We start from the raw sequence: 25233 nt of genomic DNA, 5'->3' as shown, positions 1-25233 counted from the left end.
TTATTCTTATAGGTGTATAGGCTTTTCGAGATGTTGAATTAATAAAATAGATGATTAAACTTGATGCATGGACACTCTTCAAAAGAAGTTTTAGTTGAGAGTCTAAATTGGTTTGCTTATGCATGGACACTCTTCAAAAGACTGATTTGTTCTCATCGTTTTAAAAATTTGTTTATGACCAACTTTTAAGCAAAATTTCAATATTATTATTTATAGATTAAGATTTATTTTGTATATTTAGTATATTCCTTATGCAGTGAATATCTATATCCTAAAATTTTAAATTGGTTAGTGCAATGCTATCATTTTTTTCTTTACATAATAGCACATATTTCTCCTATATTTAAAAAATAATCTTATATTTTTTCTTTGAATAAATTTAGAGCAAAGAATATATAAATTTAAGTTTTCAACATATATGATATAACATCTAAGAGGCGTTTGGGATAATAAACTAGTTATTATAGTTATAGATTGTTATAGTTGGATTATGATAGTTTGTCTTTGGGTATAGATTATTTTAGTTTAGGTTATAATAGTATGTGTCTGAGATGTAAACTATTTTAGTTTGAGAAGGAAATAGTAAATACTGTAGCAAATAATAAAAAAAATGATGAATGTAAAATAGTAAAAGTTGTAGTAAATAGTAAATACTGTAGCAAATGGGGGTTTTGAAATAGTGATGATTGTAGTTAATTGGAGGTTTTGAATTAGTTTTCTTGTAGCAAGAGGTGGTTATTATATTTTGATGATAACCCTTGTCCTAAATGCTTCCTAAATAATTTAATAAAATATAAATTTTGAAAATAGGTCTATTTAATTTAGGCATTATTATCCATCACGACAATTTACTATTATTTATCCAAAAAATTTAACATACTTTTTCATGTTCAAAATTAAAATTGAACAAATACTACTAATTTTCTTCATTTTACAATTGTTTTTTAGAACTACAATCACGAGAAATTATTTTAGAAGCTACAACTCCAAACTAAGCCTCAACATCTCTCTCTCTATATTTTTTATTTTTAATAAATTAGGTCTCATTTGGTAATCGTTTTGTTTTTTGGTTTTGGTTTTTTGACAATTAACATATTTCATCTTAATTTCTTACAATCATTTGCATCTTTCTCAAGTACAAAAATTGATTTTTTAGCATAGTTCTAAAAAGAAAAACAAGCTTTTAAAACTATTATTTTAATTTTCAAAATTCAGCTTGATTTTTGAAAACACAAGTAAAAAGTAGATAACAAATTAAAAAGTTAGAGGTGGAAGAACTATAGGCTTAATTTTTTTAAAAAAAACTAAATGATTATCAAATGAGGTCTTAGTCATCAATTTTATTATGTAACAATTTAGTATATGTATTTTAACATTTGTCATAATGTAGTCTCTGCCCTGTACAATTGTTAAAAATTTGAAAGTGTATATGGACTAAATTGTTGCAAAATTAAAAATATAAAAATAAGTGTTTGTTATATATTAAAATCAAAAGAGACTAATACTTCATTTGGTAACCATTTTATTTTTTATTTTTAAAAATTAAGCCTAATTCTTCGTAATTTCTTTGTTACAATTGTTTGCATATTTCTTAGGTAAAGAGTTGAATTCTTAGTCAAATTAAAAAAAATTAAAAATGATTTTTTTTAGTTTTCAAGACTTGGCTTGATTTTTAAAAATATTAGTAAAAAGTAAAAAACAAAGGCAAAAAAAAAAAAAAAATTATAGGCTTAATTTTAGAAAATCAAATAGTTACTAAACGCGACCTAAATCGTTAAAAGTTAATGACTAAAACTGTTTTTTCAACCTTTATGTTTTTAAGTTTAGATGGTTTAAGTCGTTGCTTTTTAGGGTTACTATTTTTATTGATGTCGCATGTGAAGACTCTAACCTGACATATTCTATAATAATATGATGTCTCGTTGTGCACGCGTCATTTGAATACCACAAAATCAATGATCTTATCATGTCATTCAAAACCAACGTACTAGATACGTAAGTTACGTCAGTTTTGACTTGTTTAGATTTTCAATTATTGAAATACCATATCGTTCGTTATCAATCAAACGTAATACATAATTGTAATTATTAATAATATATTTTAATATTAATAGACATAGTAAAAATAACACATGGCTAACCAACAAATATTCTCAAATAATTACTAAATTTTGTTTCGTATCATTATTGTCTCTCTTTACTCCCAAAACAAGACGAGATATACCTCAAAATGAGATTAATTTAAAATATCAGTCATTCTCATTTTTTAATAATATGTTTATAAGATTTCAAATATGTTCTATGGTTCAAATACCCATTATTATTCCTAGAAAAAATATACCCATTATTATTTAAAAAGAATATTCCTTAAATTCCAAGAATAAGCCAAAAGAGAATAATTATCCAAAATATTGCCACCCTCATGTACTCACGTTTCACCATCTTCTATAATTACATGCATGCGAGACCATTGTGGGAGTTACAATAATAATAATAATAATAATAATAATAAAAACATTTATAATTTTATTAAAATAAACCTAGTTCATGCATTCAAGCCGTTCTATTCTTCCATTCCAAATATTATAAAAAAATTGCGAGAGATCGAAAATCGAATTATCGAATTCACTAAATAAGTATATATCAATAATATATGAAAAATCAGATATTTAAATTCTTATAAAAAGAGACAATTTAAACTTCACTCAATTAACTTAGACAAACTTGATACAAAATTATCTGGACAAATACTAAAATAGTGATCATTAGCCATGATGATCATATATTTTTTTTTTAATCTCTAAAAAATGCTTAAGTAGACTACTCAAATATTTCAATTAATCCACACTTAAAAAAGAGAACTAGATTTTAACTACTCATAAGAAACTAACACATTATTCTATTTTCTTTAGACACTAGATCATAATTCATGCCATCATAATATTTTTATATATATAGAGAGAGAAAATTGGAGTAACCCTCAAATTCCTCCATTATTTAGAACTTAATTAAGAAGAAGCAATCATGGAGTAAATTTGTTTTGCCATTCCTTACTTAGAAGATCATATTCAACGTCTTCACCTTCATTATTCTGATTCTCATTTCCATTTCCATGTTGAATTTCATCTCCATTTCCATTTCCATTGTTGCAGCTTATTTCACTTTCAAACAATCCTTGAAGCAACATCTCTACATCATCATTCACATCAATCCTTACACCACCACTGTCGCCGTAGTAGCAGGCATCGGAGTACAAACTCCCCATAGGGTCTCCACCATTGACGTCACCACCGATTCCAAAACCCGCTTGGTGAGTGAAATCCATATGACTAACAGTAGCCTCAACACCAACGCCATTAATGTCGTTCACAAGCTTCTCAATCTCACACATTCCAGAATTGTCATTTACCCCAAAATTTCACTCCGATAATAAAATGTTCTCATCGCCATCTCCTTCAACAATAATCGTTTCCGTTCCGCCTAATTCGCTGATTCCCACCATCAAATTTTCTCCATTCATCAAATCGCCCATATTCACTTCTGATTGAACAAACCTTAACTCCCCTGCCATATTGCTACTACTTCCCCCAATTTTATCATTCGAATTCATCAACATATCAATAAACCATTGATCCATCAAATTCCTTCCATTATCAACAAGATCCATCTCATTGCTCCCTATTTCAAGCAGATGAGAGTTAGAAGGAACAAATTCAGTAGGAGGAGGAAGACGATGAACCTGTTGATGATACTCGATTCGTTTTTGGCAGTCTCTTATTCTCTCTCCGACCATCCAGAACAATGCGAGCAATTCCCCATTGATGAGTTGGGAAATATGATGACCTTGATGCAATTGATGCATCAGAAGATCAAGTTCGAGTTCTTGATTCTTCTTGATGAGTTTCTTTAGTTGGATGATAGAGTGAGCTACACAAAGTTGGCTATGAATGTAAATTTTTCTTTAGGATAGATGAAAATTACTGTAAAAAGATTAGGAGAAAACAAACACAATTTTCAAAGCCCAAAATCCAAAACAAACTAATTAATAACCAAAACCTAAATTTGATGTTTAATTATAAGCAAAATTTGTGTAGCCTATATAATTAAACTCCTTTAGAGAAATCATTAAATCTACCAAACCTTACTTGAAAAAAAAAAAAGAAAAAGAAATAGAATATATCACAAAAGCTATAAATATTCAAACCATACAAAGTTTACAAAAAAAAAAAAAAAAGAACTTTAAACAATTTATTTTCGAAATAAAAATTCATATTTTTGTGAGTCAACATTGGAATTGTGATTGGTGAATGAAGATGAGTTGTCAAAAGGAAAATCTGGAATAGTGGGGGTAGTTATATAGCAATTAACCCAAAATTAAATACTACTTTATCATCTTAGTTGTCATTTTGACTAGAAAGAAAAAACTTATTATTCCAAAAATATATATTTATATATTATATTAGGTGTGAAATGGGAATTACATGTAACCGTTTGAATTGATATTTGAGATGAACTGTTGCTTTTTCTTTAATAAATATCTTCAAGAAATCGTAGTTTCTAAATCATTAAAACAGTAAGTCATCACAGCTCGTTGGCCTCTTAACGGGTTATACGTCTCTTATCAAAATACCTCAAATAGTTCATTTACTAATGGAACTTTTATCAACAAAATCAGCATGACTAGCGAGAAAATCATCATGAGCGAGATCATCCCTATGAGCGAGATTTACCCTTCCCAGCGAGATTTGGCACTTTCCAGCGAGTTTTAATGCAAAACCAGCAAGATCCAGTGCAAACCAGCGAGATTCCCGTCCCTAGCGAGATCCACCTCTCGCTCTCGCTCTTGAGCTGCCTAAGCATCTTCCTAAGTAGCGGTCTGCTTATGCCCAGATCCTCTGTGACAACTTCAAAAATTCATAACTCAAAATCCAGCCCTCTTCTGAAGAAACTTCCTTCTACAAACATGTTTAGAATTGAGTTAGCAACATTACTTTAAAATTTCAGCTCACAATTCCTCGTCGTTTAATCTGGAGATTCAAAACTTCATCATTGGCCCCAATTCAAGCAGCTGCCTGCTTGTTCAACAATTTTCAGTTCAACCTTCAAAATTATATAACTCAATTTCCAGGCCTCATCTTAAAAAGTTTCATTCTACAAAGTTGTTTATAATTGAGTTAAAAATATTATCTCAAATATTTAGCTCAAAACGCTTCGTAAGTCGTCCTGGAGCTTCACTGATGGCCTAGATTCACTTATCCTTTTTATTATTTATTATGTTTCCACACTATCATAGTTTATTTCCTCTACATTTTTTATAATGATTTGCATCTTTCTTTTTTTAAATACTGTTGAATTTTTAGCCGAATTTTAAAAAAAAATCAATTTTTTAGGAACTACTCTTTATTGTTTTCAAAATTTAGATCACAATGTATGAAACTGGGAGATGTAAGTAGTGTTTATAAGCTTAATTTTTAAAAATAAAAATAAAATAACCTTAATTTTTCATTTGTTTAAATATACAAATATGGAGTAGTATTTAAGGATAATATAATATTTCTCAATTTAATGATTGTTTATTTTTATAATTTTAAACTTTTTTGCAGAGTTACTTTTCAAAAGGTTATGTACCATGGGTTAATGATTAGGTATTTTTGTGTAACTGTGTTTTATTATAATTCAAGTTTGATTAAAAAAAAAAAGTCTCTTTTAAATTTTCGAATGAAACATTGATTGTTATGATTGTGAGTTCTAAAATTATTGTATTTTTTTTAATGCTAATAAAATCTTTGTTTGTTTGATTTTTTTTTTTTTAATTTTTAACCTTAACAAAATCTTAGTTGTTTTTATTTTTAAAGTTTAACAAAATCTTAGTTCTTTTCAGTTGTAAATTTAATATTTTTTGAATTACTGCATAATTGTTATATGATAATGGTATTTTGGTCATTTAAAAATTTCGAATAATAATTTAAAAAATCATTTTACGATTTTCTAATTTTGATTTTTTTTTTTTTTTTGCTATTTTTCAAAATGAATCTTCAAAATTTACTATTTCTTTTGTTGACCCAAATTTGAATTCCTTTTCTTTACCATCCATCACTTGATATAGTTTTTGATGTACTAAAGAAAAATAACATATATCCCTAAACTTTTTATGTGTTAGTCAATATACTCCTAAAATTTGTAGTTATATTAGTCAAAAGACTCAAAACCATAAGTTAATGATTGTATTAGTTTAGACCTTTCATAATTTAGGATAATCTTCCCTCCAAACACATCCTGATTGTTACATACTAAAGATCAAGAGACAAAATTGTTACTTTTCATAAATATTCACGATTAAGAATATTTATTTTAACTTTTAAGAGTGTGAATGCTTTGAGTTGTTAGATTTTAAGGTTTCTATTTTTATCGATGTCACTTCTGGAAATTTGATTAAACATATTCTATTATAGTATGATGTCGTGTTCTGCATGTGACATCTGAATATCATGAAATCAACATTCTTATCGTATCTTTCAGAACTGACGTACTAGATATGTAATTTATGTCATTTTTGACTTGTTTAGAAGGTCAATTATGAAAATATCATATCATTATTGTCGATGGAAGTAATACATATGATCAACTATTTATGATATATTTCAATATTAATAAACATAGTAAGGATAATACATAGATAATCGTTAATTTTTTTTCTTAATAATTATTAAATTTTGTTTCATACCATTATTTTCTCTTTCAAATAAAGTAAAACATCATCCATCCACAGATTTAATAAATATATATTTATATATATGATAATTTCAAATTATCCATATTATTATTTAAAAAGAATATTCCTCAAATTCCTTTGAAAAATAAGCCAAAAGAAGAATAATTAAATCCAAAATATTACAACTCTCACAGTCTCACGTCTCACCGGTTTCCGAAAATGCATGCATGACAGACCACGTGGAAGATTTTTAAATCTATACATATGTGCGTGAGGCTAGCTATTCAAGAAAAATGTGAAATCATGTTGTCTATAATCCATTTTTGAGAAATTTTCATTTTACATCCCTTAAATTATACCTATTTAAATCTTGAATTTTATAAATTTACCGATTAATCGTCTCTTTTTAGATTTGATTTAAAAAATATTGTAAGAATTATATAATTTTTTTTAAAAAATTTATCTTTTAAATTATTATAAGTGAATCAATTATTTAACTCTTTATTAAGATTACATTTAAAAATTATCGATGCATCATTCTTATACGTGTGTAGACTTTTCGAGATGTTGAATTAATAAAATAGATGATTAAACTTGATGCATGGACACTTTTCAAAAGAAGTTTTAGATGAGAGTCTAAATTGATTTGTTTATGAAAGTTTAGGAATTTAGTTGATAAAATATATGTATCACACGATATTTACCTAGAAAGAACGTAATGAAGGGTGTAAAATTGATATATCTACGAAAGTTTAGGATTTAAATTGATATAATTTTTGTTTAGAGTTTAATTTAGTGTTTTCTTTTCTAATTTAAAAAGAAAAATTGGTTTTTGTTTGGCATGCAATAAATAAATATGATATAGTTTGTTTTAATAATTATCATTGATTTTTAAGAGTTAGACAATTTAACAAATTTTATTATGGCATTCCATCTCAGAGAGTTTGCACCAATGGTACTTATTCGACCTAAATTCTTTTTATAAAAAAAATATGTTTTGTGAAGATTTGAAACGTCTCCTTCATTATTCTTTAAATAAACAACTACACGTGAAAAGTTGACTCCCATAGGTAAAGTGTAACACATAAATTTACTAAAAATATAAAGGCAATATGTATAGGTAAAGAGTTTCTCCTAATAACATTTTTTTTTTCATATATTTGATAAATTTATAAATGTAATATATGAATGGATATTAACACGACACTAATGAATCAATATATCTTCTAGGCATAACAAACTTTGAGACCCATTCATTATAACAAAAAATAAAATATAAAGTTTCTAACTCAACAAAAATTTATCTCAAACATTATTTTAGCTTTCTCAAACTTCATCATAAAAACAAATAAGTGAGGTAAAAAGTCTAAAAACATGCTTTAACACCTAATGAAAATTATTTTTTTCTTATATAATAAACACTTTTGAAGAATTTCAAATTACCCATATTATTATTTTAAAATAATATTCCTCAAATTCTTTTGAAGAATAAGCCAAAAGAAGAATAATTAAATCCAAAATGTTACAATACAACTCTCACAATCTCACCGGTTTTCGGAATTGCATGCACGACAGACCACGTGGAAGATTTTTAAATCTATACATATGTGTGTGAGGCAAGCTATTCAAGAAACATGTGAGATCATGTTGTCTTTAATCCATTTTTCAGAAATTTTCATTTTACATCCCTTAAATTATACCTATTTAAATCTTTAATTTTCATAAATTTACTAAAAATATAAAGGCAAAATGTATAGGTAAAGAGTTTCTCCTAATAACATTTTTTTCATATATAGGATAGATTTATAAATATAATATATGAATGGATATTAACAATGACACTAATGAATCGGTATATTATCTCAGCATAATAAACTTTGAGACCCATAAAGTTTCTAACTCAACAAAATTGACATAATTTAATTTATTTTGCTATAATTTATTTATATATATATATATATAATTTCAACCAAAATGTCAAAATCTCACCTTTCAGATGTTGAATATTAAAAAAAAAAAAAAAAACCAAAGATTTTTTTTATATTTATATCAACTAAAATTTATAAAAAGACAAAATAATAAATTATGAGAAGCCACAAAAACTTTGTCATGTTCAAATATGATATTCATATGTTTTAATAATAATAATAATAATAATAATAATAATAATAATAATAATAATAAAAAGAACATATGCTAAATTATATGCTAAAACTACAAATACATTATTTTTTAATTATATATTTATACATCATTTAAATACATATGTTTATACATCATTTAAATAATTATAATATGTGGAGTGGAGGACTCTAATGTTCAACTCTAAAATTAAAAAAAAAAAATAGAATTTTTATGCTGTTGAGTCATGTTCACCAAACTCATTTTTCTTCTATTTCAAAAATTTATCTCAAAGATGATTTTAACTTTCTCAAACTTCATCATAAAAACAAATAAGTGAGGAAAAAAAAAGTCTTAAAACATGCTTTTACACCTAATAAAAATTATTTTTTCTTAAACATTAAACACTTTTAAAAAAAATAATTCAAATCATTCTAATTCTTTAACTCCTTGATTTGATTATGGGTCTTAACAAACCGATCATATTCATTCATATGCATTTTCATAATCTATTGACTTTACCCTATTTTTTATTATTTATTTATTTCCTCTAATTTAGTTGTTTCTTACATGCATATATTTTCTCTCATTCTCAATACCCTTTACCCTTTTAAACCTTAACAAATTTTTAAAAATCATTTATTATTTTTAAAAAATTGGCTTAGCTTATTTTTAAAAGAAAATTATTTCAAATTGTAAAATTGTTGAAAGTATTTACGAGATGGAACAAAATTGCTGATAGATACTGGTTGACATTTATAAGTGTCTATCAGTGACATTGATAGACGAATCTATCAATGTCACTGATAGACACAGATAGAAGTCTATCAGCATCTATCATTGATAGTTCTAAAATTTTTCTATATTTTGTAAATATTTTAATTTATTTTTATATATTTGAAAACAACCATTTTTTAAATTTAAATAACAAAAAAAAAAAATCAATGGGTAGAAAAGTATTTATTAAATTTAAATTTTTTAAAAAATTATAAATTAAATTGGTAGGTCTTAATCTTTTTTCTTTTTCTAATCGGCTTAGTTTTTTTTTTTTTTTTTGAAGTTAAATAACAAAACAAAGAAATTAATATGTAGAAGAATGTTTACTAATCTTAATTGTAAAAAATGAAAGATCCAAAATCAAATTGGTATGAAAAAAGGGTTTTGGTTATTTATTTTTTTATTGAATTCTTAGATTTTGAAAATCAAATGAAACGCTACTTCCACTTATTTCTTTCTTTATTTTTGTTATCTACTTTAAAATCAAAAACAGAAAAGTTTATTTCTTTTTTAAAAAATTGTTTTAGAAAGTTAACCATGAATCTGTATATTTTATAAGATAGATGAAAATCATCATAAAGAAATTAGGGAAAGTTGACCTAGGCGACTTAGTCTTAATCCCGAGTATATTATGAACTCCTTTTTGTGAGGGATTGTCATTTGATTTACATGGGTGAGGGTGGCCAGTTCGCTGACCCAATATGCCTATCATTTTGGGATGAGACTGAGTGGGGAGTTGGGAACATAATAATACAAGATGTAATTCACTTATTACCTCTTTGAGATTAAGTAGATGAGTGTTCCCTCAAGTGGTGTCTCCAGGACTTGAACAAAGGGCCATACCCTCTCATTGACTCGAAAAGCATTTCTATTTATTGGTTGGATCATAAACATGTTGTTCATTAGAGGAGCACTGGTACTTAAAGAGTCAGAGGTAACCCAAGGGTAAAATAGTAATTTGACCCAGTTGGAGTTACGAACATGCTGTCTTTATTGAGTGTTGATGAATTATCTATGGCTCTCGAAATGTAGAAATGCTGACCTTTGCAAATGAGGGAGCTTCTCAATTTATAGAGCTCCCTAATGGGCTTCATGGGTTTGGGCCTAACCTTTGGGCCTAATTTAATTGGACTTGAGTCTGGCCTTTGGGCTTAATTAATTGGACTTAAGCGTGATCTTTAGGCCCAATTACTGTAAAAAGATTTGGAGAAAACAAATGCAATTTTCAAAGCCCAAAATCCAAAACAAACAAATTATTAACCAAAACCTAAATTTGATGTTTAATTATAAGCAAAAGTTGTGTAGCCTATATAATTAAACACCTTTAGAGAAATCACTAAATCTACCAAACCTTACTTGAAAAAAAAAAAAGAAGAAAGAAATAGAATAAAAATTCATACCCTACAAAGAAGTTATGAAAAAAATGAACTTTAAATAATTTATTTTCGTAATAAAAATTTATATTTTTGTCGGTCAACATTCGAATTTTGATTAGTGAATGTTAAAATGAGTTGTCAAAAGGAAATCCTAGAGTAGTAGGGGTAGTTATATAGCAATTAACCCAAAATTAAATATTACTTTATCATTCTTAGTTGTCATTTTGACTAAAAAAAACTTTATTATTATTTATTATTCCAAAAATATATATTTATATACTATATTAGGTGTGAAATGAGAATTACGGTTACATAAGCAGTTTGCATTGATATTTGAGATAGTTTGCATTGGTATTTGAGACAATTGGTTGATGAACGTTGCTTTTTTCTTTCCTTTGTTTTTATGTGAAACAATTATTATTTTTTTTAAATTTCTTTATAATCTATTATTACATTTTCTTTTTCTCTATATATATATATATATATGATAATTTCAAATTACCCATATTATTATTTAAAAATAATATTCCTCAAATTCTTTTGAAGAATAAGCCAAAAGAAGAATAATTAAATCCAAAATGTTACAATACAACTCTCACAATCTCACCGGTGTTCGGAATTGCATGCACGACAGACCACGTGGAAGATTTTTAAATCTATACATATGTGTGTGAGGCAAGCTATTCAAGAAACATGTGAGATCATGTTGTCTTTAATCCATTTTTCAGAAATTTTCATTTTACATCCCTTAAATTATACCTATTTAAATCTTTAATTTTCATAAATTTACTAAAAATATAAATGCAAAATGTATAGGTAAAGAGTTTCTCCTAATAACATTTTTTTCATATATAGGATAGATTTATAAATATAATATATGAATGGATATTAACAATGACACTAATGAATCGGTATATTATCTCAGCATAATAAACTTTGAGACCCATAAAGTTTCTAACTCAACAAAATTGACATAATTTAATTTATTTTGCTATAATTTATTATATATATATATATATAATTTCAACCAAAATGTCAAAATCTCACCTTTCAGATGTTGAATATTAAAAAAAAAAAAAAAACCAAAGATTTTTTTTATATTTATATCAACTAAAATTTATAAAAATACAAAATAATAAATTATGAGAAGCCACAAAAACTGTCATGTTCAAATATGATATTCATATGTTTAATAATAATAATAATAAAAAGAACATATGCTTAATTATATGCTAAAACTACAAATACATTATTTTTTTAATTATATATTATTTGATAAAATAAATCTATTTTAACCCTAGCCAATTAATTTGTAGAAATTCCTAATCCTATAGTATTGTATTCTATAGCTAGTTTCGCCATATATTGATTTATTTACAATATATTTGATAACCTTCTATTGACAATAATGTTGTCACCATTTTATAATACATAAAAAGAAAAAAAAATGTTATGAGACCAACTAATTTGATATGCTTATGAAGTGTTATTTGGTTTCTTTTACAATGTTCATGATTTTTTTTATCGAAAATTAAGCATTTAAATAGAGAGTTTTCATGGGAAAAAAATCCAAAACATTTTCATTGAATTTTTTTATTAACAAAACTGAATGGCCAACAATTCTTTGCGGAGAACACGATTTCTATAAATTTTTCACAAGAAATCTATTGAAGTAAACGAAAACTTTCGTGGAATGAAGAATAAATTAGAGAATGGAGACAAGACTAGAGAAGCTTATTATTGCCTCCACCTCATCCCACGAACATCTGTTAAACATGTGAATAGCTCACCTAGTTAGGACACCTACTATTGGTCAAGAAGCCAAAGTTTTGAATCTTTTCACCTCCACATGGTGTTGAGTGAATATCATTCAACAATATCAAATACACTTATTTATAAAAAAAAAAAAAATGACGTGGCGGTCCGTGGTTAATCTGAGATTTCTCCTCCAACAAGAGGAAAGCAAAGAACGAGATCAAAAGACCAATCCACATGCGCAAGATTCCATTTTAATAATTTCACACGAATATGATGTAAGCAAAATGTCAAAAACCCCTAATTTTGAAAAATAAGACATACAATCGTATTTTCACTTCAATTTTAGGTCATCCATCCATCGGACCTTAAAATCATAGAGTTCGAAAATCCAAAGATTAAGAAAATAACTTAGACCAATATATATATAGGGTGTGTGTGTGTGTGTGTTTAAACATTAAAATAAAGAATTCATAAAGTAAAACTTGTAACATTTATATCCCCATGGTTTAATCACGACCCTAGTGTTGTAACAAGACAAACAATACCCAATGAAAGGGACAATTAATTTGTTTTTACCATAGTGGGCCCACCATTTGTAGCTGAATTAGAAAAAAAACAATATTAGCTTTGTTCAAATACTCTTCTCTTTTGTGAATTTTATGCTCTCTAATCTTATCTTCAACTTCCAACACATCCTTATCTTCTCTTTCTTTGCTTTTTTATTTTTTTATTTTACCCTTTTCGTTAGACAATGGTAGGGTCTAGATTATCCATAATCGATTTTAAAAATGGTAATTGATGTTTTATCTACATAATTATATTAAAATTAATAGACCATTTTTTTAAATCTATTTTCAATAGATTCACTTTCTCCCAACTATCGGCAAGTTTATATTTGGTGACAAATTAGGAATATTTTCTAATGAATACGTTTGGAAGAAATTTTAGAATGTTCGAAATTACGTATGTTTTAAAATAGTGATTGTTTGGTAATGGTGTATATAGGTAAAGCCCACAGTTATTTAGACCTCGTTCGATAACTATTTAATTTTTTAAAAGTTAGACTCGTTTTCTTCAAATTTCTTTATCATAGTTTTAGTTTTTTCCAACAACAACAAAATATTTGAATTGTTAACAAAATTATTTTAAAAAATATATATTTCTGTTTTAATTTTTAAAATTTGACTTGATTTCTTAAAACAATACTAGAAAGTAAATAAAGCAAACAAAGAAATCAATGAATAAAAGTAGTTATGTAAGTTTAATTCTTAAAAATCAAAATTTAACATAAAATGTAAATAGTTATCATTTGCCTTAATAATTTCTAGTCAATGAAGATTGATTTTTCGGTCAAGTGATTGACCAAGAAGAACGTGAAAAAAATACTAATTTCTTAGATTTTTTTTGGGAGTGATGTGAAGATTATAAAACCAATTTTAAAACTAAATGCCAATAATTCAAAATCACATTTGATTACTTTTTAAGATGAAAACATTAAAATGACTCATCACAAAAAATAATTTTATAAAATCATTTAAATAATTATAATATGTGGAGTGGAGGACTCTAATCTTCAACTCTAAAATTAAAAAAAAAAAAATAGAATTTTTATGCTGTTGAGTCATGTTCACCAAACTCATTTTTCTTCTATTTCAAAAATTTATCTCAAAGATGATTTTAACTTTCTCAAACTTCATCATAAAAACAAATAAGTGAGGAAAAAAAAAGTCTTAAAACATGCTTTTACACCTAATAAAAATTATTTTTTCTTAAACATTAAACACTTTTAAAAAAAATAATTCAAATCATTCTAATTCTTTAACTCCTTGATTTGATTATCGGTCTTAACAAACCGATCATATTCATTCATATGCATTTTCATAATCTATTGACTTTACCCTATTTTTTATTATTTATTTATTTCCTCTAATTTAGTTGTTTCTTACATGCATATATTTTCTCTCATTCTCAATACCCTTTACCCTTTTAAACCTTAACAAATTTTTAAAAATCATTTATTATTTTTAAAAAATTGGCTTAGCTTATTTTTAAAAGAAAATTATTTCAAATTGTAAAATTGTTGAAAGTATTTACGAGATGGAACAAAATTGCTGATAGATACTGGTTGACATTTATCAGTGTCTATCAGTGACATTGATAGACGAATCTATCAATGTCACTGATAGACACAGATAGAAGTCTATCAGCATCTATCATTGATAGTTCTAAAATTTTTCTATATTTTGTAAATATTTTAATTTATTTTTATATATTTGAAAACAACCATTTTTTAAATTTAAATAACAAAAAAAAAATAAATCAATGGGTAGAAAAGTATTTATTAAATTTAATTTTTTTAAAAAATTATAAATTAAATTGGTAGGTGTTAATCTTTTTTCTTTTTCTAATCGGCTTAGTTTTTTTTTTTTTTTTTGAAGTTAAATAACAAAACAAAGAAATTAATATGTAGAAGAATGTTTACTAATCTTAATTGTAAAAAATGAAAGATCCAAAATCAAATTGGTATGAAAAAAGGGTTTTGGTTATTTATTTATTTATTGAATTCTTAGATTTTGAAAATCAAATGAAACGCTACTTCCACTTATTTCTTTCTTTATTTTTGTTATCTACTTTAAAATCAAAAACAGAAAAGTTTATTTCTTTTTTAAAAAATTGTTTTAGAAAGTTAACCATGAATATGTATATTTTATAAGATAGATGAAAATCATCATAAAGAAATTAGGGAAAGTTGACCTAGGCGACTTAGTCTTAATCCCGAGTATATTATGAACTTCTTTTTGTGAGGGATTGTCATTTGATTTACATGGGTGAGGGTGGCCAGTTCGCTGACCCAATATGCCTATCATTTTGGGATGAGACCGAGTGGGGAGTTGGGAACATAATAATACAAGATGTAATTCACTTATTACCTCTTTGAGATTAAGTAGATGAGTGTTCCCTCAAGTGGTGTCTCCAAGACTTGAACAAAGGGCCATACCCTCTCATTGACTCGAAAAGGATTTCTATTTATTGGTTGGATCATAAACATGTTGTTCATTAGAGGAGCACTGGTACTTAAGGAGTCAGAGGTAACACAAGGGTAAAATAGTAATTTGACCAAGTTGGAGTTACGAACATGCTGCTTCCTGGAGTGTAGCTGTAGGTCTTTATTGAGTGTTAATTATCTCTGGCTCTCGAAATGTAGAAATGCTGACCTTTGCAAATGAGGGAGCTTCTCAATTTATAGAGCTCCCTAATGGGCTTCATGGGTTTGGGCCTAACCTTTGGGCCTAATTTAATTGGACTTGAGTCTGGCCTTTGGGCTTAATTAATTGGACTTAAGCGTGATCTTTAGGCCCAATTACTGTAAAAAGATTTGGAGAAAACAAATGCAATTTTCAAAGCCCAAAATCCAAAACAAACAAATTATTAACCAAAACCTAAATTTGATGTTTAATTATAAGCAAAAGTTGTGTAGCCTATATAATTAAACACCTTTAGAGAAATCACTAAATCTACCAAACCTTACTTGAAAAAAAAAAAAGAAGAAAGAAATAGAATAAAAATTCATACCCTACAAAGAAGTTATGAAAAAAATGAACTTTAAACAATTTATTTTCGTAATAAAAATTTATATTTTTGTCGGTCAACATTCGAATTTTGATTAGTGAATGTTAAAATGAGTTGTCAAAAGGAAATCCTAGAGTAGTAGGGGTAGTTATATAGCAATTAACCCAAAATTAAATATTACTTTATCATTCTTAGTTGTCATTTTGACTAAAAAAAACTTTATTATTATTTATTATTCCAAAAATATATATTTATATACTATATTAGGTGTGAAATGAGAATTACGGTTACATAAGCAGTTTGCATTGATATTTGAGATAGTTTGCATTGGTATTTGAGACAATTGGTTGATGAACGTTGCTTTTTTCTTTCCTTTGTTTTTATGTGAAACAATTATTATTTTTTTTAAATTTCTTTATAATCTATTATTACATTTTCTTTTTCTCTTATATATATATATATATGATAATTTCAAATTACCCATATTATTATTTAAAAATAATATTCCTCAAATTCTTTTGAAGAATAAGCCAAAAGAAGAATAATTAAATCCAAAATGTTACAATACAACTCTCACAATCTCGCCGGTGTTCGGAATTGCATGCACGACAGACCACGTGAAAGATTTTTAAATCTATACATATGTGTGTGAGGCAAGCTATTCAAGAAACATGGGAGATCATGTTGTCTTTAATCCATTTTTCAGAAATTTTCATTTTACGTCCCTTAAATTATACCTATTTAAATCTTTAATTTTCATAAATTTACTAAAAATATAAATGCAAAATGTATAGGTAAAGAGTTTTTCCTAATAACATTTTTTTCATATATAGGATAGATTTATAAATATAATATATGAATGGATATTAACAATGACACTAATGAATCGGTATATTATCTCAGCATAATAAACTTTGAGACCCATAGAGTTTCTAACTCAACAAAATTGACATAATTTAATTTATTTTGCTATAATTTATTTATATATATATATAATTTCAACCAAAATGTCAAAATCTCACCTTTCAGATGTTGAATATTAAAAAAAAAAAAAAAAACCAAAGATTTTTTTTATATTTATATCACTAAAATTTATAAAAATACAAAATAATAAATTATGAGAAGCCACAAAAACTTTGTCATGTTCAAATATGATATTCATATGTTTAATAAGAATAATAATAATAAAAAGAACATATGCTTAATTATATCTAAAACTACAAATACATTATTTTTTTAATTATATATTATTTGATAAAATAAATCTATTTTAACCCTAGCCAATTAATTTTTAGAAATTCCTAATCCTATAGTATTGTATTCTATAGCTAGTTTCGCCATATATTGATTTATTTACAATATATTTGATAACTTTCTATTGACAATAATGTTGTCACCATTTTATAATACATAAAAAGAAAAAACAATGTTATGAGACCAACTAATTTGATATGCTTATGAAGTGTTATTTGGTTTCTTTTACAATGTTCATGATTTTTTTTATCGAAAATTAAGCATTTAAATAGAGAGTTTTCATGGGGAAAAAATCCAAAACATTTTCATTGAATTTTTTTATTAACAAAACTGAATGGCCAACAATTCTTTGCGGAGAACACGATTTTTATAAATTTTTCACAAGAAATTTATTGAAGTAAACGAAAACTTTCGTGGAATGAAGAATAAATTAGAGAATGGAGACAAGACTAGAGAAGCTTATTATTGCCTCCACCTCATTCCACGAACATCTGTTAAACATGTGAATAGCTCACCTAGTTAGGACACCTACTATTGGTCAAGAAGCCAAAGTTTTGAATCTTTTCACCTCTACATGGTGTTGAGTGAATATCATTCAACAATATCAAATACACTTATTTATAAAAAAAAAATTAAAAAAAATGACGTGGCGGTCCGTGGTTGATCTGAAATTTCTCCTCCAACAAGAGGAAAGCAAAGAACGAGATCAAAAGACCAATCCCAATGCGCAACAGGAAAGCAAATATTTCAATAGATTCACTTTCTCCCAACTATCGGCAAGTTTATATTTGGTGACAAATTAGGAATATTTTCTAATGAATACGTTTGGAAGAAATTTTAGAATGTTCGAAATTACGTATGTTTTAAAATAGTGATTGTTTGGTAATGGTGTATATAGGTAAAGCCCACAGTTATTTAGACCTCGTTCGATAACTATTTAATTTTTTAAAAGTTAGACTCGTTTTCTTCAAATTTCTTTATCATAGTTTTAGTTTTTTCCAACAACAACAAAATATTTTAATTGTTAACAAAATTATTTTAAAAAATATATATTTCTGTTTTAATTTTTAAAATTTGACTTGATTTCTTAAAACAATACTAAAAAGTAAATAAAGCAAACAAAGAAATCAATGAATAAAAGTAGTTCTGTAAGTTTAATTCTTAAAAATCAAAATTTAACATAAAATGTAAATAGTTATCATTTGCCTTAATAATTTCTAGTCAATGAAGATTGATTTTTCGGTCAAGTGATTGACCAAGAAGAACGTGAAAAAAATACTAATTTCTTAGATTTTTTTTGGGAGTGATGTGAAGATTATAAAACAAATTTTAAAACTAAATGCCAATAATTCAAAATCACATTTGATTACTTTTTAAGATGAAAACATTAAAATGACTCATCACAAAAAATAATTTTATAAAATCATTTAAATAATTATAATATGTGGAGTGGAGGACTCTAATCTTCAACTCTAAAATTTAAAAAAAAAAAAAATAGAATTTTTATGCTGTTGAGTCATGTTCACCAAACTCATTTTTCTTCTATTTCAAAAATTTATCTCAAAGATGATTTTAACTTTCTCAAACTTCATCATAAAAACAAATAAGTGAGGAAAAAAAAAGTCTTAAAACATGCTTTTGCACCTAATAAAAATTATTTTTTCTTAAACATTAAGCACTTTTAAAAAAAATAATTCAAATCATTCTAATTCTTTAACTCCTTGATTTGATTATGGGTCTTAACAAACCGATCATATTCATTTATATGCATTTTCATAATCTATTGACTTTACCCTATTTTTTATTATTTATTTATTTCCTCTAATTTAGTTGTTTCTTACATGCATATATTTTCTCTCATTATCAATACCCTTTACCCTTTTAAACCTTAACAAATTTTTAAAAATCATTTATTATTGACTTTAATTTATTTTGCTATAATTTATTTATATATATATATATAATCTCAACCAAAATGTCAAAACCTCACCTTTTAGATGTTGAATATTATAAAAAAAAAACCAAAGAATTTTTTTTATATTTATATCAACTAAAATTTATAAAAATACAAAATAATCAATCATGAGAAGCCACAAAAACTGTCATGTTCAAATATGATATTCATATGCTTAATAATAATAATAATAATAATAATAATAATAAAAAGAACATATGCTTAATTATATGCTAAAACTACAAATACATTATTTTTTTAATTATATATTATTTGATAAAATAAATCTATTTTAACCCTAGCCAATTAATTTGTAGAAATTCCTAATCCTATAGTATTGTATTCTATAGCTAGTTTCGCCATATATTGATTTATTTACAATATATTTGATAACTTTCTATTGACAATAATGTTTTCACCATTTTATAATACATAAATAGAAAAAAAAAGTTATGAGACCAACTAATTTGATATGCTTATGAAGTGTTATTTGGTTTCTTTTACAATGTTCATGATTTTTTTTTTTTTTATCGGAAATTAAGCATTTAAATAGGGAGTTTTCATGGAAAAAAAATCCAAAACATTTTCATTTAATTTTTTTATTAACAAAACTGAATGACCAACAATTCTTTGCGGAGAACACGATTTCCATAATTTTTTCACAAGAAATCTATTGAAGTAAACGAAAACTTTCGTGGAATGAAGAATAAATTAGAGAATGGAGACAAAACTAGAGAAACTTATCCTTGCCTCCACCTCATCCCACGAACATCTGTTAAACATGTAAATAGCTTACCTAGTTAGGACACCTACTATTGGTCAAGAAGCCAAAGTTTTGAATCTTTTCACCTCTACATGGTGTTGAGTGAATATCATTCAACAATATCAAATACACTTATTTATTAAAAAAAAAAAAAAGATAAATTATACTTTTTATTTTTTGAGCTATTTTAGTTTATATAGCATTTTGTTCACTTTCCATCTGAAAATGGAAAGGAGAAGTTATATATATGTATGTGTATATATATATGTATGTATGTGTATGTGTGTATATGTATGTATGTCTGTATAGGTGTGTGTGTATATGTGTGTGTGTGTGTGTATGGATGTATGTATGTGTGTGTACTTGAACAAATAAAGACAAATGAGGCAAAAAAAATATATAAAAAAATTAAAATAAAGGTTAAAATGTCAAGTTGGAAAACTTCTGGACCAAAATACTATTAAACTCAAATTATTAATTTTAAAAAATAAAATATAAATTGATTTTTTTTTTGTGGGTGTAGATTTATACAAAGTAAACAAGTAAACAAGATAAAAAAAAATAAAAAAAAGAAAAAAAAAAAGAAAGAAGAAGAAACAAAAACTAAGGGTGGAAAATGGAGGAGAATTTAGAGTTGTGACTGGTTTAGAAAAGACATTTATTGCTATTAAATGTTTGGTGTTAGAATCATATCTGAACCTATTAAAGTAAAACCATAGTTTGTTTCACTGCTTTAAATTAGTATGTCTTAATCTTTATTAGTTTTTGCATTGATATTTGAGACAATTGGTTGAACTGTTGCTTTTTTCTTTTCTTTGTTTTTATGTGAAAAAATTATCATTATTTTAAAATCTTTTTTTCTTTTTCTCTTTTTCTTTTGTTCTTATTGCCATTAATCTTTTATAATTTTAAGGCTATGAGTACCAAAGGTTAAAAATATCTTCTCTTCTTTAGTGATGAAATGTATCGAGATTTGTTATATGATTTCTTTCCTTTCGTGAATTTGGAGGCAGGGTTTTATCTCAATTAAACGATAGTGAATTTTATGAAAGTAATAATTTAATTGCTAAATTTTAGTGGGTAATGAACTTAAGGGTAATTGTTTTAAATGGTAAAACTCTTGAAAATATTTTTAGTATAACAAAATATTACTGTCTATCAGTGATAGATCGCGATAGACATATATCAATGGATGACAGATCACGATGGACATCAATCTCGCAGTCTATCATTGACAGATAGTAACGTTTTGTTATATTTATAAATAAGTTGGTTCATTTTCCTTTATTTGAAAACACCTCATGATTTTGTCTCTATATTTTTAGTTTTATAATAATTTGGTACTTGTATTTTGAAATTTGTAATGATGTCATCTGTATCTTGCACAATCGTTATGTATTTAAAAGTGCATAGACTAAGGGGCGTTTGGGGCAAAGAGTTGATTATTATAGTTCTAGGTTATTATAGTTAAGTTATAATAGTTTGTGTTTGGGGTATAGATTATATTAGTTTGGGTTATAATATTATGTGTTTGAAGTGTAAACTATTTTAATTTGAGAAGGAAATAGTAAACACTATAGCAATGAATAAAAAGATATAAATGTTAAATAGTAAAAGCCATAACAAATAGTAAATACAATAGCAAATGAGGGTTTAGAAATAATATTGACTGTAATTAATTGGGGAATACAAAATAGTATTTACTTTAGTAGTTATTATAATCTTAGGATAGTCTTCGCCCCAAACACACCATAAATTGTTACATACTAAAGATCAAGAGACTAAATTTTTAATTTCCATAAATATTCATGATTAAGAATATTTGTTTTAACTTTTAAGAGTGTGAATGCTTTGAGTTGTTAGCTTTTCGGGTTACTATTTTTATCGATGTCACTCCTGGTGATCTAATTAAACATATTCTATTAAAGTATGATGTCGTGTTCTGCATGTGACATCTGAATATCATGAAATCAATGATCTTATCGTATCTTTTGAAACCGACGCACTAGATATGTAACTTACGTCATTTTTGACTTGTTTAGAAGGTCAATTATTAAAATATCATATCATTATTGTCAATGAAAGTATTACATATGATCAACTATTTATCAATATTAATAAACATAGAAGGATAATATACAGATAATCATTAATTTTCTCTTAATAATTATTAAATTGTTATCTCTTTCAAATAAAGTAAAACAACATGACGGGATGGTCCTCGTCGGGGCCATTGACGACGGCAAAGGCGAAAACGCTGCAGAGAGTGGTGAGTTCACTTACTTTCTTTAACAATCCGAGCCTTCGTTTCTTGAAACTAGCTTTTCTTGCATTATCGCTGGCAATCCAAACCAACTTCACTTTCTTCCTCGTCATCGAGGCTCTCTCTGTCTTTCTTGTTCTTCTTGTTCTTTCTGGACTCTGATTTTAAGGTGCAACAATGGAGTTTATTTATAAGCCTTGGGGTTAAACTTTTTATTTTTATTTTTCTTTTTCTAAGTTTTTTTATTCTCTTGGTAAACGAATTACTAGGGGCATTTTTGTCCTTTAGTGACTAGTGGTAATTAAAGATGAAAAATACCCCACTGCATCCTGCATTCCACCTATCTTTCTGACCCAATAGTCCAATCACAGTTTACCATATGATTAGAAAAGTTGTATCAGTATGAAAATTACTCAGATATATCTGGGTCTATATCTATCTTTGTGCATCCACCAAATTATCTTATCATAATTTGTTACGTGATAAATTCTTTTTATATCTTTATTTAAAGATTTTAATTCTTATTGTGTGCGATGAAAGTGAGATGCATAGAAATAGGATACATCCAAATATTAATCACCAAGTATTGCTCATTATGTTTTATTTCATGGAAAGTCATATTTAGGTTCAATGGATTGCATTTATCCTATTTCAACATTTCAAAATCACATAACAAAAAAAATCAAAAATATATTTTGGGAAATAAAGTTTGTCACATCACAAACCGATGAACTATACAAAAATGTATACATCCTAAACCACATCCTTTTTATTAGTCTTACTTCACCATAGAAAATAAATAATTCAATATAGGTATATGAGTAATATTTGAGTGCAGCCACAAGACTATACTCATCTTCATGCACACGTTGATACTCGAGTGAGTTTTACAAAAATGAGTACATCACGGGATGCACCCAAGTTTGTATATATGTATATATGAGAAGAGTTGATCTTGTGACAAACTATGTTTTCTTTTTTTGTTGACAATATGTGGGGTAGGGGAGTCGAATCTCTCACTTTGAGGATAATAATACAAACACTATGCCAGTTGAAGCTATGTTCATTTTGGCAAATTATAGTCAGACGATAAAGTGAGCTACACAAAGTTGGCTATGGATGCAAATTTTTCTTAATGATGGATGAAAAGTACTGTAAAAAGATTAGGAGAAAACAAACACAATTTTCAAAGCCCAAAATCCAAAACAAACTAATTATTAACCAAAACCTAAATTTGATGTTTAATTATAAGCAAAATTTGTGTAGCCTATATAATTAAACTCCTTTAGAGAAATCATTAAATCTACCAAACCTTACTTGAAAAAAATAAAAAGAAAAAGAAATAGAATATATCACAAAAGCTATAAATATTCAAACCATACAAAGTTGTAAAAAAAAAATAAAAATTAAACAATTTATTTTCGAAACAAAAATTCATATTTTTGTCAGTCAACATTGGAATTGTGATTGGTGAATGAAGATGAGTTGTCAAAAGGAAAATCTGGAATAGTAGGGGTAGTTATATAGCAATTAACCCAAAATTAAATATTACTATATCATTATGAGTTGTCATTTTGACTAAAAACGAACTTTATTATTATTTATTATGCCAAAAATATATATTTATATATTATATTAGGTGTGAAATGGGAATTACGGTTAAGTTTGCATTGATATTTGAGACAATTGGTTGAACTATTGCTTTTTTCTTTTCTTTGTTTTTATGTGAAAAAATTATCATTATTTTTAAATTTTTTTATTATCTATTATTACATTTTCTTTTTCTCTTTTTCTTTTGTTCTTATTGCCATTAATCTTTTATAATTTTAAGGCTATGAGTACCAAAGGTTAAAATATCTTCTCTTCTTTATTGATGAAATGTACCGAGATTTGTAATATGATTTCTTTCCTTTCGTGAATTTCAAGGCAGGTATTTTATCTCAATTAAACGATAGTGAATATTATGAAAGTAATAATTTAATTGCTAAATTTTAGTGGGTAATGTATTTAAGGGTAATTGTTTTAAATGGTAAAACTCTTGAAAATATTTTTAGTATAAAAAAATATTACTGTCTATCAGTGATAGATCGCGATAGACATCTATCAATGGACGACAGATCACGATGGACATCAATCTCGTGATCTATCACTGATAGATAGTAACGAGTTGTTATATTTGTAAATAAGTTGGTTCATTTTCCTTTATTTGAAAACACCTCATGATTTTGTCTCTATATTTTTTGTTTTATAATAATTTAGTACTTGTATTTTGAAATTTGTAATGATGTCATTTGTATCTTGAACAATCGTTATGTATTTAAAAGTGTATAGACTAAGGGGCGTTTGGGGCAAAGAGTTGATTATTATAGTCCTAGGTTATTATAGTTAAGTTATAATAGTTTGTGTTTGGGGTATAGATTATATTAGCTTGATTTATAATAGTATGTGTTTGAAGTGTAAACTATTTTAATTTGTGAAAGAAATAGTAAACACTGTAGCAATGAATAAAAAGCTATGAATGTGAAATAGTAAAAGCCATAATAAACAGTAAATACTATAGAAAATGAGGGTTTAGAAATAATATTGACTGTAACTAATTGGGGAATACAAAATAGTATTTACTTTAGTAGTTATTATAATCTCAGGATAGTCTTCGCCCCAAACACACTATAAATTGTTACATAC

At 26.2% G+C, this 25233-nt stretch overlaps 1 protein-coding gene across 1 annotated transcript; it reads right to left on the bottom strand.

The window, feature by feature from the left end:
• Window positions 1–3418: 3418 nt before the first annotated feature.
• On the bottom strand, window positions 3419–22661 carry LOC150031202 (agamous-like MADS-box protein AGL80). Its single transcript, XM_090309234.1, has 2 exons — window positions 22492–22661; window positions 3419–3941 (listed from the first exon to the last, which is right to left on the bottom strand). Exons 1-2 carry the CDS (start codon window positions 22659–22661, stop codon window positions 3419–3421), a joined length of 693 nt encoding a protein of 230 aa, XP_090165360.1.
• Between the last annotated feature and the right edge of the window lie 2572 nt (window positions 22662–25233).

This window comes from Benincasa hispida, unplaced genomic scaffold (genome assembly GCF_027475165.1).
Source record: "Benincasa hispida cultivar pf3 unplaced genomic scaffold, pf3_genome.v1.1 HicScf1408, whole genome shotgun sequence".
Lineage (NCBI taxonomy): Eukaryota > Viridiplantae > Streptophyta > Magnoliopsida > Cucurbitales > Cucurbitaceae > Benincasa > Benincasa hispida.
This window is presented reverse-complemented; position numbering and strand designations above follow the sequence as displayed.

What these genes read in the sequence shown, in the direction of transcription:
- LOC150031202 (XM_090309234.1), bottom strand. Translation starts at nt 22,661, where the DNA reads ATGACGAGGAAGAAAGTGAAGTTGGTTTGGATTGCCAGCGATAATGCA. An exon ending in GACGAGGACCATCCCGTCAT is followed by an intron (nt 3,942 to 22,491) that starts GTTGTTTTACTT and finishes TTACATTCATAG; the next exon opens with CCAACTTTGTGTAGCTCACT.